The sequence below is a fragment of the Polypterus senegalus genome, unplaced genomic scaffold, assembly GCF_016835505.1.
Source record: "Polypterus senegalus isolate Bchr_013 unplaced genomic scaffold, ASM1683550v1 scaffold_3779, whole genome shotgun sequence".
Classification (NCBI taxonomy): Eukaryota; Metazoa; Chordata; class Cladistia; order Polypteriformes; family Polypteridae; genus Polypterus; species Polypterus senegalus.
The window spans coordinates 8,522-25,000 of NW_024380606.1; the positions used below are offsets into that span (position 1 = coordinate 8,522).

The 16,479-nt window shown below is 42.1% G+C and overlaps 1 protein-coding gene across 1 annotated transcript; it reads left to right on the forward strand.

Moving 5' to 3' along the window:
* Positions 1 to 434: 434 nt before the first annotated feature.
* LOC120520258 (zinc finger protein 420-like) lies at positions 435 to 14,403 on the forward strand (the record flags this gene model as incomplete). The annotated part of the gene is made up of 3 exons (XM_039742769.1): positions 435 to 965; positions 8,311 to 9,540; positions 12,829 to 14,403. Coding segments are annotated over exons 1-3 (2,845 nt in total), but the record flags the coding sequence as incomplete, so codon positions are not given.
* Between the last annotated feature and the right edge of the window lie 2,076 nt (positions 14,404 to 16,479).

Below are 16,479 nucleotides of genomic sequence, written 5' to 3' on the forward strand. Positions count from 1 at the left end.
ATGGAGAACACACACATAAAACCAAGGCCAACAGAGAATCACCAATCCACCTAACTTGCATGTCTTTAGACTGTGGGAGGAAACCCACCATAACAAGAGGAGAACACATGCAAACTCCATGCCTGGAGGAGTGGGGATGTTAACCCTAGTCTCCTACCACTGCACCACCTTGTCTCCCTGAAAGGAATCACTAGGTGCCAGTGAATGGCTATGTGTTACGTTTTCACTGAACTGAATTTCACTGTACGGTTGACAGTTACGACCCCAGGAACCCAGAATGTTTTGAGACTTTTGGTGCTTTGCCCAATACCTCCTATAATATTTATTTTTCAGTAGGTGGCAGCAGCGTACCATATAAACTGTTCAGCCACTCTATCCAGAAATAACCGTGCGCATTCGTTGACTACTTGAAGCACACATGCGCAGTTGCCATTCTCTGCCAGCTTATTATACCTTCGACCGGTGTACGGTTTTCCTTTTAGTTGCTCCGTTTCTATGGTGAGGGTGATAAAACCCGATTCCATATATACTTTGCATTAAGAAGTAGAACATTTATGATCTCCACTTTACCAGGAGTATGAAAAACGTCAACACTGTCTGGCAGTAAGCAGCTCGCCTCTTGCGTCGTCGAGTCGACCGCGAAAGCGACCTCTCGGGGCGTCCTGCGTCAGCTCGACCATCAAACAGAGGAGCCGAAGCTGGAAACGCACATGAGGACGAGAACGTGAGGTGTATATAAAAGAGATCGTCAGTCGATCGGCAGCAGCGACCCGCTGGCAGACACGGGATAAGAAACCGAAGGGTTCCCCAAGTCATCACAGCGCAGTGGGTGCCGGAATGGAAGGCGAACTGAGCAGACTGTGGCCCAAAGTTTAATCAATCCCGACGGAGTGAGATCAGAGGCCTCGGGCTACTTCACGCAGAGATGAACGAGAGGAGCAGGAGAAGCAGAAGCAGAGCTCAAGGTGCGCCTACACTTTCTGCCCGGATTGACCGCGACCATTGAGGGGCGGAGGGATTGGAGGGGCAGATACGAAGATGTCGGTGTCCCGCGGCATTCAGTGACCCTTTTTGATTTGGCGCAGGCGCATTAGGGCGTGATTGTTTCTGCTCCCTTCGCGCTGGCGCACCTTTACGCGCCGTTTCGCCCTTTAATTTAGCGCATGCTCTGTGTCGTTGGTAGTGTGCGCTCACAACGATTTGCGTTGACTCGGTCGGTAAGTCCGCTTTAGGAGGCTCCCGGTGTTATTTATTATATGTTGTTTTACTTTTAACGGAGCGCTCAGACTTGGAAAACTGTACGGCGATCTTCGTAAAATTAAGGTCGAAAGTTACGCTTTTAAAGAGCGATGAGTAGTATCCATCTTCTTCTGTCAGTATATGACATTCTTAAAGGAGATGCCGTCAACGAAGTATGCAAAATATGATGTAAGTGTAATAAAATAATATATTAGTAACATCCACACAAAAGTCTGAATTAGCGTAAATCGGCTTAATTCGGGATGTTTATAAGAAATGTCTCGATTTCACCCCTGAGGTAAGGAGTACATGCAAACAAGAATAATTCCGTGAATGTATGAATTATTAAAATATGTGCTCCAGTTTTAATGTATTAAAGGCTAAATAATGTCGATTGTAATAGAAAAATGCCGTTTTTCACTAGATCAAATAAACAACTTTTATAATCACTGAACTTGAAGTAGTGGAAAACAATAACACCCCACGTGTTTTATATTTAAAATGTCTCATTTTTGCACCTTCTTGGACAGCAGCTAAAGAATCCAGCATCACAAATAGGATTATAGTTGTGATCAGCAACCTGGGGAAATGCATAAAATGACACCCCACATGCCTTTATTGTTGATTCCAGTTTTGTGTAAGCGAGTAACTTTGACCCCTTGTTATCCCATTGGGGGGATCTGCACATCTTCAGGTCTTATTGGTTTACTCCTTATCATATGAATATAATTGACCTGCATAAAACATGGTCCATAATGGCCTGAAACAACTATTTTATGATGAAAAATAGGAGAAAGCCCCCCAAATGCTTGGCATCTTGCATAGCTTTAATCAAGACGCGTTGAATGGTATATCATATGGGGGTTCATGTACAGGTGAGTCCGCATGTGCCGGACAAAATAACTGAAGTGATTTGAAAGTGTTGTGGCAGGCTGGCACCCTGCCCGGGGTTTGTTTCCTGCCTAGAGCCCTGTGTTGGCTGGCATTGGCTCCAGCAGACCCGCCGTGACCCTGTAGTTAGGATATAGCGGGATGGATAATGGATGGATGGGATTTCAAAGTGTTGAGACGTGAATCTTATGAAGACAATAATAATTTAACTTGTTTTCTTGGAATCCAGGAGTTTTATTCCCTGAGCAGAATATGCCCAGTGTACCTTAGATAGGAAGTATGCAGCTGTTTTCATAAGTGACATTATTACAATACTCTGTGTGTTTTAATGACAAACGCTCTTACAAGTGTAAAGTTTGGATTCTCGGACATTTACATGCTTTTGATAGAAATTGATAGTTTTAAATCTGATTATTATTACATTGATTATGAAATACAGCCAATACATTACTAATGTTTCTAATGACTATAACAGCTTGAAGTGAGTGATTTTTAATTTGTTATTTACATGCAACTACAAACTTCATTTTCAGCAGCCATTCTTTCGGGGTCCTAATGGTCCCCAACTCCCATAGCTTATCCCGGACAAGTCCTTGTATAAATACTAATTGGTTATTAGAGAAACCTTTGTAATTACATTTGCACCGCTGAAACTTGATATTCTGTTCACTTGGGTTGCAAGGTGTTCGCATTCCTGAAATTCAGTCCTGGGTGACCAAAAATGAGGCCGCTTTCTCAAGAAATGTGTCCGTCAGTTGTAAGAATGCACATTTGGTTTGAATATTTTTCTGTCTTTTGGCAAACACATTTTTATGCTCAAATCCATGGAGAGACTCCAGGTTACCAAGTGCACCCTCACTCCTGGCTGTTCAGATACCCCATTTCTACTCCGAGATTCGCCTTAATCAGGTGTTGGGTTGGTTTCGAAATTTCAAGCAGAAATTGTTTTAAGTCAAATTCAATCCTGGTTGTCTCCAGATGTAGATATGTCTGGGTCAGGATGGCCATCTGCATGCTGATCCTGTGGTAGATGGGGGGCACACAGCATAGTAGACCCCACTGTGGACAGGTTGGAGGGGCACAGCAGACCAGGATGTGCCTCAGCAGACCACCTGCAAGCTTTTCAAAGAGACTGTGGATGATGTTTTGATCCGTCAGGTGTTCATCTCGTAAGCATCTGATTGGATTCACCGTTCCATGAGAGACTCGAAGATGCAAAAGCACAACTGAAGAAGGCGCACAATAGCTTTAGAAACAAATGTGATGAGTTTAACTCGCTCAGGTTTGAACGGTGCGTGTAACACCACCGGGACAATGAGATTCAGCTGGCTGTGAAAATGAGCCCATGGTCATTGTAACGTGGTGGGCATGCAGAGGTTTGGGCCCCCTTGCTTAAAATGTCTGCTATTCTGAGTAGTTAAGTGAACAGAAGATGAATCGATGACCAGAAAGGCATCAAGTTAAAGATGACGCATTTCTTTAACGTTTTGAGCAAGACTACATTTTGGTTTCTATCATTCACAAGTACAGAATAGCAAAAAAAAAAAAAAATGAAAAGGGGCTGAAGAAAAGTTTGTGACCCCCAACACGGTCAGTACTTAGTAAGACCCTCTTTGGCAAGTATCACAGCTGGTAACCACTTTCAGTTCTTACTTGGGGTGTTTTCGCCCATTTGTTCTTGCAAAGGGCTTCTAATTCTACAAGATTCTTGGGCCGTCTCCTTCAGTGGAGATCTCGCCAAAGATTTTCAATGATCTTTAGGTTGGGGGACAGTGGGGGCCATGGCGTGTGCCACTTGAGGTATTCCATTGTAGATCTGGAGGTGTGTTTGGGGTCATTACCTTGTTGTAGGGCCCGTCCTCTGTACAGATGCTGTGAGGTTTGCTTCCAGAACTTGCTAGTATTTATTTGAATCCATTCTCCCCTCCACAAATGACGTGTACCCTGTGCCACTGGTAGCAACACAAGCCCAAAACTTGTTCGATCCACCGCCATGTTTAATAGTTGGAGACGTGGTCTTTCCCTGGAATTCGGACCCCTTTTTTTTCTCCAAATACACCTTTGCACTTTGTGGCCAGAAAATTCTATTCTGACTTCATCAGTCAACAGGACTTGTTTCCAAAATGCATCAGGCTTGTCGAGATGTTCATCTGCAAAGTTCAGTCACTGAATTTGGTGGCTAGGATGCTGTAAAAGGTTTTCTTCTGCTGAATCTACCAGGAAGGTCCAATTTGTTCGGGCGTCGCTGCACAGTAGAACAGCAGACCACCACTCCAGAGTCTGATGGATCTTCCTGAGGGTCTTTTGCAGTCAAACAGGGGTTTTGTATTTGCCTTTATAGCGGTCCAACCTGGTCTTCCAGACCTCAACTTTCCCTCCATCATTCCTGTTAACTGCCATTTCTTAATAACATTATGACCTGAGGAAACAGTGACCTGAAAATACAATACAATTTATTACACAAGAAGTGCCGCAGTGGGCTTCAACAGGCCCTGCCTTTTGACAGCCCCCCAGCTTTGACTCTCTTAAGAAGACAAGAAAAATACTCCCCCAAAAAAAACTTTGTAGGGGAAACAAAAATGGAAGAGACCTCAGGAAAGGCAGTTCAAAGAGAGACCCATTTCCAGGTAGGTTGGGTGTGTAGTGGGTTTCAAAAAAAGAGGGGAGTCAATGCAACACAGCAGAACACAAGCAATCCTCAAAACACTTTGCCGTCATCTTGTTGCCTTCTTCTGCTTTGTGAGCCTCAATTCTTTTATTTTTCAGAGTGTTAGGCAGCTGCTGATTGTTGGGATGAGCTGTGAGGAGTCTGAGAATTTGTACAGCTTAGCCATTTGCATGACCAGGGGTTTCCTAACGAGGAGTTTGAACAAGCCATAGATAACCCTAACAAGCTAATTAAGGCCTGAGACCACCTTGGGAAACGTTATCTGAGTCCTCAAATATCTTGGGGTTCCGGACCTTTTTTTTTTTTCCCTCTCGTGGAGCTCCTTTCTTTTTTTTTACTGTACAATTGTACAAAACAAAAACAATTCACACACATATACGGTATATATATATATATATATATATATATATATATATATATATATATATATATATATATATATATATATATATATATATATATATATATATATATATACACATACAGTACAGCCCAAAAGTTTGGACACACCTCCTCATTCAATGAGTTTTCTTTTATTTTCATGACCATTGACAGCACTCCATCACTCTTCTTCTTGGTCAAATAGCCCTTACACAGCCTGGAGGTGTGTTTGGGGTCATTGTCCTGTTGAAAAATAAATGATCGTCCAACTAACCGGACTTCTGCACAACACAACTGCTGGTCCCAACCCCATTGATAAGGCAAGAAATTCCACTAAATAACCCTGATAAGGCACACCTGTGAAGTGAAAACCATTTCAGGTGACTGCCTGTTGAAGCTCATCGAGAGAATGCCAAGAGTGTGCAAAGCAGTAATCAGAGCAAAGGGTGGCTATTGTGAAGAAACTAGAATATAAAACATGTTTTCAGTTATTTCACCTTTTTTTGTTAAGTACAGAACTCCACGTGTGTTCATTCATAGTTTTGATGCCTTCAGTGAGAATCTACCATGAAAATAAAGAAAACACATTGAATGAGGAGTGTGTCCAAACTTTTGGCCTGTACTATATATATATATATATATTCATGGCATTCGTAGTCTGAAACACAATCTGATTGTATGGGTGGTTACCTACCAGGTAACGCTTGTGGTTGGTCTGCAAGTTGGCAAACTTCCGCCACGGTGCCCATGAGTGTGTACGCCTGATGAGCCCAGAACACGTGTCGCATACTCTTTGCATTATTTGACAGTAAACGATCTTCAACATTCTATGATCTGCTTCTCTCAACTGAAGAGGGCACAGTGGCGGATGTTTGCCGACTTCTAGACCAACCACATGCGTTACCTGGTAGGTAACCACCCATACAATCAGATTGTGTTTCAGACTACGAATGCCATGAATGTAATTACCCCAATCTACATGCTGTCAAATAAACGAATCACATATAAAAAGGCAAAGTCCTCACTAACTGTCCCACTTTCCATTTAGGTGGGAAGCTGAAATATTGCCTGCTCATTCCTTGCAGTGCACTTAAAAAAGTTAGGTATGTTTCATGTCCTATTGCAACATCCAAGGGGGGCGGGGGGGGAACAGGTGTACCCCCAAAACTGTGTATATATAGATGGGAGAAACCTCTCCTCACTATCTCTATGACTTCCAAAATACGTAGGAAGCCTAAATTTCCCATGCTCATCCTTTACACTGTACTTACAAACGTTAAATATGTTTCATTTCACGCCGTGCCCCATAACGAACTTTCGAAAATAATGTCTACTTTTTGGTGGTTCTCACCATTATGCCGTAAGGAACTTTTGGAACTGACCTCTACTTTTGGCGGTTTCATTCCTTATTTCTGTTAACAGACGATTTATTTCACAGCAGAGATGCACAAGGGCCGCCCCCGGTCCCCCTTCCTGTCCGCGTGGTTGTCTCCCTGCCTGTTTACATTAACGCCATCCCACACTCATTGCCTCCTCACTCACTTCCTTACTTTCCTCAGCTGCTCGTCGTGCTCACTGCTCCCTTCTTTACTCCACCACTTCAAGCCTGTTATTGTTCACCTTCCTTCACGTCTTTCTGCTGGAGACTCCTGCCTTTTCATTCCAATTATCAAATTCACACTCAATACTAAAGTAAGCCTACGACAATTACATTAACAATCATGTTACGTTATTTCTAAAATGTTTCCTTTTCTTTTTCATAACTTCTTTAACGCACTACTTCTCTGCTGTGAAGTGCGGGTATTTTGCTAGTCTTGTATAAAATGCTGAAAAGAAACGTGTCATCTTTAACTTGATGCATTTTGGTGGTCAGTTCATCTTCTGCTCACTTAACTATTCACAGTAACAGACATTTTAAGCAAGGGGGCATAAAATGTGCCAGGTAAGAGAGAAAAAAAAAAAAACACAAAACGGTTTCTTCTACAGTCAATCCTCAACATTCGCTCATTTAACATTCATGACTTCAGATATTGTACGTGACTTTTATTTGTAATCTCTTTTTTTACTTTTGAGTTGGGACCCTCACAAACATGGCTATTCTTAGTATAGAAGTAAATAAATGGTGCAAGTTTGGGGAGCGGCTAATCTCCTACTAGTAGCTTCACCGGCCTTGTTACCCTAACATTCCTATTGTACTTGTTTCATTTTTTTGCTTTAAAATATCAGGCTTTGTGCTACAATTACGCCCCCAAAGTGTAGTGCAAGTCCTTCAGACTCAAAGCCCAAGCAGTCAAAGTCAATGATGCGGCTTGGTGAGAAAATAAAGGTGTCAGATAAATTTTGTTCCACACTGTCAGCCGTGAGTTTGCTGTTAACAAATCATCGATCGCAGCCTCAAGGTTAAACATCAACTCGCCCTCTGCTATGCTTCCGTATGCCAACACATTGAAGGGTGCCAGGCAGCGCACTACGCATATGTTGCTGGCAAGTTATTCCTTCACGATCTCCGACGTCGTCCATAAGGCGTGAAGTGCAGAGTGTCGGAGGTGCTTTTGAGACCTCACCAGTCTCGGCATCCCCTGACAGAAGTGATTTTTATATTGAGATGTTGGCGCAAAAAATCACAGAATTCTAATAAATGACTAGTGAGAATTTTTTTTGTGTACTGCATTTTATGGGTTATTTCAGGGCTACTGTGTTATGAAAATTGCATATTATCAAAAATGGTGTTTTGTTTTATGTAATTCTTTGTGGATTTTGAGCCATCTCCAGTGAACAATTAGAGTTTTCAGCGGTCACGAGAACCTAACCCCATATTTCCCATAGGTTCAGCGCATTAACATTCATGCCTTCCATATCGCATCGTTTCCTAGGAACGTTACTCCTGCAAAGGTTGAGGATGAACTGTATATAGTTATGATTCACTATATGGTAAGCAGGAAAAATGGAGTTCCACTTGATGGCAGAACGTTGGAACGTTTGCAGTTCATGGACGTGTGTGGAACAGTAGCATGTGTGATATATTTAGATTCAAATGAACATCTGAAGCTCTTTTGTAAATTCAGTGTCTTTTAGGTGGTATTTTTAACTATGCGCATGTGTGATGGTCCTTGTCCTTGCTTTTTCTACAGCCCCTCCTAAAGGTCCAGAAGAAATTGTTCACCCTGGCCTGGGCAGTTTGGAGCCATTTGATGAAAATGGCCAGCAAGCCACCGATGCCGGCTGTATGAACGATGATCGGGGAGGTGCTGTGCAGATTTCTGCTGCAGTTAAGCAAGAAGATATTCAAGGCGGCTTTGCTGGAGTTTCCGATGAGTGTGTAATTCAGGAATCCACCCTCGGTCAGAACAAGGAGGAGGTGTTCTGTGTCAAAGAGGAGGCCTTGGAAGTCGAACTTTCCGCTTTTAACAAAAGCCAGATGCTTTGTGTGGAGAGTGAAGATGGAGATGTGGTTGGTGACAACAAAGTCGAGAAAAGCCATCTCGGGTGGTCTTTGAAGGAAAATCCAAGCACTTCTCAACAGGAGTACGAGTTTGAACACAATGAGATGAATGAGGAGAGACTGGAAGAGTTTAATCCGGACCCTGGTGTCGCTGAGCTGCAAACTCTTCCTGAAAGCTCGGACCAGACTGAAATGCATCAGAATGACCCTACAGGAGACAAAACATACCGATGTGAAGAATGTGGAAAGACTTTTAGACAGGCTGCAAACCTTAGAGTTCACCAGAGAATTCACACTGGAGAAAAACCGTTCCGGTGTGAGGTATGTGGAAAGGCATATGGCCAGTTCATAGATCTTAAACGACACCAGGGATCTCACACTGGAGAAAAACTGTACCCGTGTACGGAGTGCCCAAAGTCGTATAGTCGAAATGATAAGCTAATGCAACATATGAGAATTCACTCTGGAGAAAAACCGTATCAATGCACCGAATGTGGAAAGACTTTCGTCGTAGCTGCAAATCTTAAATACCATCAAAGGCTTCACACAGGAGACAAAGCGTATCAGTGTAATGAATGCGGCAAACTGTTTCCCCACCTATCACAACTGAAACTTCACCAGCGAGTCCACACGGGAGAAAAACCGTACCAGTGTGCAGTTTGTGGAAAGACGTTCAGCCAGGCTAATGGGCTAAGACAGCACCAGAGGGTTCACACTGGAGAGAAACCGTACCGATGTACTGAATGTGGGAAGGCCTTTAGCCAGACTGCCAATCTACGGCAACACCAGAGGATTCACACAGGAGAAAAACCGTACCAGTGCAATGAATGTGGAAGGATGTTCAGCCAAGCAACAAATCTCCATTGCCACCGGAGAATTCACACAAGAGAAAAGAGGTCCAGGCGGAGGGAAGGACAAGGTAAGAACTTTAACCGGATTATGGAAACCAAAAGGGTTAATGGAGAACCCAGTTCTAGGACAAGAAATGAATAATTTATTCTAGACAAACATTACAGGGCAAATTCAACTTTTCAGGCAATCTCAAAAGGTGTGTCGATTTCATGCGGGTCCTAAATGGTCATCTTTCCCAGATTATTGTTTACGTTTATTTAAATAGCAGATGCTTTTATCTTAAACGACTTACAAAAGAGGCCAACATAATCGAGTAACCTCAACCTGGGCACTGTTCGGGGAAAAAGGTAATAATTTGATCAACAGAATCGAAGAGCTCAGAACAAAATATAAGTGAGTCTCATATTTGCAAAACCGGATTTGGTACCATGTAGAGGTGGCATCTCCACATTTCACTCATCCTCAGACCTGAGTGGTCGAGAAGGAGCGGAGGACCTCTTAGATTCTGTCTCCATATAAGTTCAGACCACTCTGTAGGCAACCATTGAGGTTTTCTTTAATCCCTTTAATGTGAGGTAGAAAGTGACTGCATTTGTATCCTCCCTGGTTTACTCACAAGCTACTATGAGGAATCATAAATATTAAACGACAAATATTAATGAGATCCTCTGTGATCAGACGCTTTTAACTTTAAGATCACACGTGAAAGGACAATAGCTAACCCAAGATAAACAGAAGAACTTAAGTGAATACGGTGACTAAGAAATTGTGGTATCATGCAGAATTTCTCATAAACAAAAACCAGTCCAGAGAGTCTGATCTTACCGACTTGTGTGTGTCTGTGTGTGAGAGTTTGTTAGTGTGCAGTTGTTTTTTCAGTATGTAATATTTTAGTGTGAATACCTAAATAACTAAAGACAGAGCAGAGACAAACAAAATCAGTGAAATCTGTCGTTAGGTGTAGGGCCTCTCATTTTCAACATCTGGGATTTTCAATATTTTTCCAGTCCTGGTATACCGTGAAACTCTAATGGTGACTTTATTCATGTTTCACAAATGGAGTTACTGATGTTGCATTGTAATGATCTTTAGATACTCCCTCCTTATTATATTTTTTATTTGGCATCCACTTTCTTTAACAGCCGCTTACAAATTCTGCTACTAAGTAAAAAAAACATTCAGAGTAAAATTTTAGAACAAACCACAAGAGGCAGAAGTTATAGTTTTAAAAAAAAGTGCTTGTAGAAGTATGATCAAGTGTACGGAGGAACCCATTTAAGGTTTTAGTGCCGAACGCCGGTCTGGTAATCAAAGAATAATATATGAAATTAAACTATGCAGAATTCTTTACCCCCTTTACAGATTTAGCAAAATATAATACATGTAACCACAAAACGTATTTTTCATTTTATCTTTCTTTTAGGAATTGTGTGTCAAGCCAGCAGCCTCCCAAAAACGTGTTGGTTGAGGTAGCTTTCCTGACGCAGAAAATGCTCTTTAAAAATTGTCTATTTTAAAGCCATTATAATTAAAAAAAGGAAAATATGACAGTTATTCCCCATGACGGTCAATGAGAAAAGAAATCCTCATTTATTTACAGTGATGAAACAGTTTTAATATGTAACAACAATAAATCTGGGATCTCCGGTTCAGAATTGAAATGGAACAGGATCAGGAGCAAAAAGATAGTTTTAGGGTGCCAGAGAAATATTTAAAATCTGTTTCTAATACACCCACTAACTAAAATAAATTTTTAGATTTTTTGATGTTTTAAGTTGATTATAATTGTGTTTTGTATTTATTTATTTATTTATTGTTTGTCCGGTGTCCTTGAGTTCTCTGAAAGGCGCCTTGTATAAATAAAATGTATTATTATTATTATTATTATTATTATTAAAAAGCAGAGCAGTCTGGTAGAAGAATCTCTCCATTTTATAAATGACCATTCAAACCAACAATTAAAAATGATGTGCAAAACGCGTGCAAAATACAGAAGTATTCACAGCATAGCGTCTCTGAAGTAATACGATGCGGAGATTAGTGCGACGTAGAATGAAGGGAAGTTCATTTACAATCAAATGTTTTTTCTCTCAATATAACTTCAAATTGTATTCAAATACTAATATTCATGGGTCCGCTCTGACAACCCCGATTTGAGACATAAATACTTTTTAAGTTGCTCTGATGTGCCTTTAAGCTCAGTTTGGTTCCAAATGATGAATTTCTGTTAAGTCAGTTTTTGATTGTGGAGGATCAGGGGTGGAGTCTGAGTTGGGGCTGGGGGGTGTGTCAGTTATTGTCAGTTTTACATTAGAGGACAGGAGAATCTCACTGTCCTGGGGGTGTGGTCAGTTTTTGTCTGTTTTGCATTAGAGGACTGGAGAATCTCACTGTCCCAACACCTTTATTCTGGATTCAGGCTCCATATTTTCTGTTTCCTTTATCAGTACCCCCTTATTGCGTTTGATAAGACATTCCTGTAAATAACATAATTTATCCCATTGAAAACTGCCATCCAGCAATCACTTAGTACCTTGTTCACGGCCCTTTTCCGTGAATTTATTCCAACTTTTTCATATTCTTATTTAGTATATGGTGCCAGACTGTCTTTACTGAGAAATGGCGATGCAGAGCATCCAGCCTCATTCGACTGTCTTTTTACTTTACATTGCATTACAGGATTGAAGGACTGTCACTTATTGGTGCTGCCCAAGCCATTTAGCAGCAGAAAGGGAAAGAGGGAAATATGAGTAAAAGGTTTTCCCAAACCTTACCTTTATATTCTTTCCTTGAATTCAGGCCTGCACCAGGTCCAAAACTACCAGTCTTGAATCCCACCTCTGCCACCAACATTTTATTTTTTCTTGCAATCGTAGCTATTTTGTGCACTCCTTTTGTGGCTACAGCAATGTTGTCATTAGCAGCAGCACCCCATTTGGAGTTGGAAGTGTGCCGCTGATGTTTAAGCTGGATCACGCTACTTCTACCATCCCAATTTTGAATAGTTTTAAACAAATTTTGTGATATGTTGGTTTAGTGATGGTACAAGATTGTGGGTGTTTAGATTTCTCGTGATTGTTTTCTAATTTTAATGTTTGGCAATTTTGGCTTATTTTGATTTCTCATTTGAAACCCCTACTTGTTTTTGGATGTGGTTACTTTTTCCTGTCCCACTACTTCTACAATTCTGCCCCCAGGTTGCCATTTTTCTGTTATAGTCAGAACAATAGCTTTACAAACAAAGGATTCTATTTAGTGTCATACTCTAGACGAACACTTCTCTGAAAGCTGTCTGATCATCAGAATAAATATGGGAAGCGTCTTTAACTTCTTTCTCTGTTGTCTTTTCACACAGGGCTTCCTGAAGGAATGAGCAGGAGGAATGGACTGAGATCTTCAGACTCAAACAGTGTGAATCATGAACAAGCAGGCCATCAGGCAGTCACTGTCAAGGAAGAAAAAGTCAGCGTTAAAGAGGAGGAACCAGAAATGGAAATTTCTTCTCCTCTTACAGACAATGCCAATGAAGATAGGAGGACTGATCAACAATTCAAAGAAAACCATTGTGGGGGTATGTTAGTGGGCAGTGGATCCTCCCCCACACCTCAGCAGGACTGTGAACCTGGCGGTGAGAATGCAAACAAAGATGGAGTCAAAGAAAATTTGGATGAGACGCCTGTCTCTGATGACGGCTCACAACAGAGTGACAAAATTGCTTCAGGAGAAAAAACATACGAGTGCCATGAATGTGGAAAGTCTTTCAGCCGGAACTTCCACCTGATACAACATGAAAGAATTCACAAAGAAGAAAAACCGTACCAGTGTGGTGACTGTGAAAAAACGTTTAGCCAGAAAGCCAACCTCCAGCGGCACCAGAGAATTCACACGGGAGAAAAACCGTACTCGTGTCCTCTGTGTGGAAAGTCCTTCAGCCAAAATATAGACCTCAGGCGCCACCAGAGGACTCACACCGGCGAAAAACCGTACCAGTGCACCGAGTGTGGGAAGGCCTTCAGTCAGTTTGTGAACCTGAGGTTTCACCAGAGGATTCACACCGGAGAGAAACCGTACCAGTGTGCTGAATGTGGAAAGGCCTTCGAGACAGTTTCAAAACGCAAGGCCCACCAGAGAATTCACACTGGAGAAAAACCGTACCGGTGTGAGGTATGTGGAAAGGCGTACAGCCAATTCATAGATCTTAAACGACATCAGGGATCTCACACGGGAGAAAAACTGTACCCGTGTACTGTGTGCTCAAAGTCCTATACTCGGAACGACAAACTAATACAGCACATGAGGATTCACAACGACCAAAAGCCGTATCGATGTAATGATTGCGGGAAGACTTTCGTCGTAGCTGCAAATCTTAGATACCATCAAAGACTCCATACGGGAGATAAAGCTTTTCAGTGTAATGAATGTGGAAAACTCTTTCCGCATCTCTCGCAGTTGAAACTTCATCAGCGAGTCCACACGGGAGAGAAACCATACCAGTGTGGGGTTTGCGGAAAGCATTTCAGCCAGGCCAACTGTCTGAGACAACACCAGAGGATTCACACGGGAGAAAAACCCTACCAGTGTACTGAGTGTGGGAAGACATTTACTCAGACCGCCAATCTTCGGCAACACCGGAGAACTCACACGGGAGAGAAACCATACAAGTGTTCTCTGTGCGGGAAGGCGTTCAGCCAAAATATAGACCTCCGACGCCACCAGAGGACTCACACTGGTGAAAAACCGTACCAGTGCAGTGATTGCGGGAAGGCCTTTGGTCGTTATGTAAACCTGAAGGTCCACCAGAGGATTCATACTGGAGAGAAGCCATACCAGTGCACAGAATGCGGAAGGAGGTTTAGCCAAGCAACAAATCTTCACTGCCACCTGAGAATTCACACGAGAGAAAAGAGGTCCAGGCAGAGGGAAGGACAAGGTGAGAACTTTCAATGGTTTGTGCAAATCATACGTGTCAGTGGAGGGCTATGTGGAGAACCTGACTAACATTTCTGTACTGAGTATAAATATGGAGATAAGGTTCTACCAGTACAGTAAAATAGCAAAGTGAAAACCTGTACTGGTCACACACCCCCGGGACAGAAAAGTCAGATGAGGACAGTAGTCAGAGGTTGTGTGCGGTCACAACAGGGTGTTAAAAGTTCATTGCCACTCATCAATGGTTGAAAGGGTTTTGATAGAATAGAATGTAGGGGTTAAATATAGAAAGAGCTAAAAACTGCTTTTTGGTGGAATGTGTCTTGTGGGCAGTATGGACCGTGAGCAGGCCAATATTTGATCTGTGAAGCTGCAAAGATCCACTAACCAGTAGGACACCCTGAAATAAAAAGTGCAGAGCTAGCTGACTGAGTGAGAAGGAAACGTTGGGGCCCTCACTCAATGGGGAAAATCGCTTTTTATTGGAAGAGTTAGAAAGCGTGACTCTTGAATTTTAAGTAAGGTGTAGGATTGGTGGTATGTCTACCCAAAGGTTGAGGTGCCACCCTGGGATGGCTGCTTTGTTCATAACGTTGAGAGGAAACAAAAGGATGGTGATGAGAGACCTGTGACTTTTTCCTGTGTGGTTCACAGTATAAGGCTGTAAAATAAATGTAGACAAACACATAACGAAGAGTTGGGGAGCCAGGGGACTCTCTGTTTAATAGCTGAACGTTCGGCTACAAAGGACAAGAAATGAATAATTCATTCAAGGCACACATTACGCTATAATAGGCCTAAATTTGTGTCCTTATTCAGATGACAATGACACAAAAGTACAGCTTTGGATGATCCTGCAAGTTCAGTTAAGTTCTGAATAAATGATGGCTCCCTGTTAAGTCGGTCATTTATTGCAGAGAGTCTGAATGGGTGTAATCAGACACAGGTTAGGTTAGGTTAGGGCTATGGTCAGGATTTTTGTCCTTGGGAACCCGAGGGTGGGAAAAGAAGAGCGTGCAGCAGCTATATCTTTCCTTGGTGATCTTTAAAATTAGTCTTTGCAAAAGACACAATATGCCCGAGCATATGATGACAGCTCTAATGAATTTAAGGCTTTGCACTGTACACAACCCGTTTTTGTGAGAATTTCATCTTTATATTTTATTTCACTCCTATTATACTTTATTGTTATTTTGTTGACAGCAAGGTGCCTAACAGGAAACCATAGAAGGATCTGGAAGGTGGCCATGCAGTGTATTTGATAGAGGTATAGGTACCTAAAAAAAACTGGACGGTCTGCTTCAAAAGGTGCTATCATCTATGTTCTTCAACACCGCTAGATATCAATAACAGGAAATAAACGTTGAAATTCTAAGCGCTCGTCTGATGGTCATCTTTTGGTCTCAACCCCAAGTGTCTTCAGTGTAAACCCTTAGTTCGCGACCCACTTTTGGGTTGAGCGCTGCCACCGGTGGGTCGCGAGTTGACATTGTTTGTTACAGTGGTGGGTCTCAGTGGCTCGAACCAATTGACAAACCTCAAAGTGCTACGATGATCACTCTCGTTTCATCAGTGTGTGCTTATGGATAACAGAGACCGGTTGAGAAACACTATTTTAAGAAACTCAACACGCTTTAAATACATTCCTAGGTTTTTCACCTTGGAGAGTTCGTTTCTTTCATTCCCAGTCGCATTCAAAGTCATTTTCATTACGTTTATAACATTTTTTATGTCTTCCCTAACACCACCTTGTTTTAAAGGCTGTCACTGTTTTCTTGACAGATCTGTTTATGAACGCTACTCACAGATAAGTGGAAGTCATAATGTTCCCCTCCCCTCTGCATCATCGCTTGACCGTAGTGCCAGGATATACTTGACGTTACGCGACACGTACACTTGCAGATGCTGCTGCTATGTAAGCGGTGTAGTGTCTATGCTTGTGCGCATACTTTATGTAAATCTGGAAGATCCCACAAGGTGGCAGTGCGAAATGCTATTGCAAAGGTGCAAAGAAAGACGGCAACAGCAACAGAGTAGGTGGTATGTGAGACCTTTAAATGTATCACATCATTAAGAT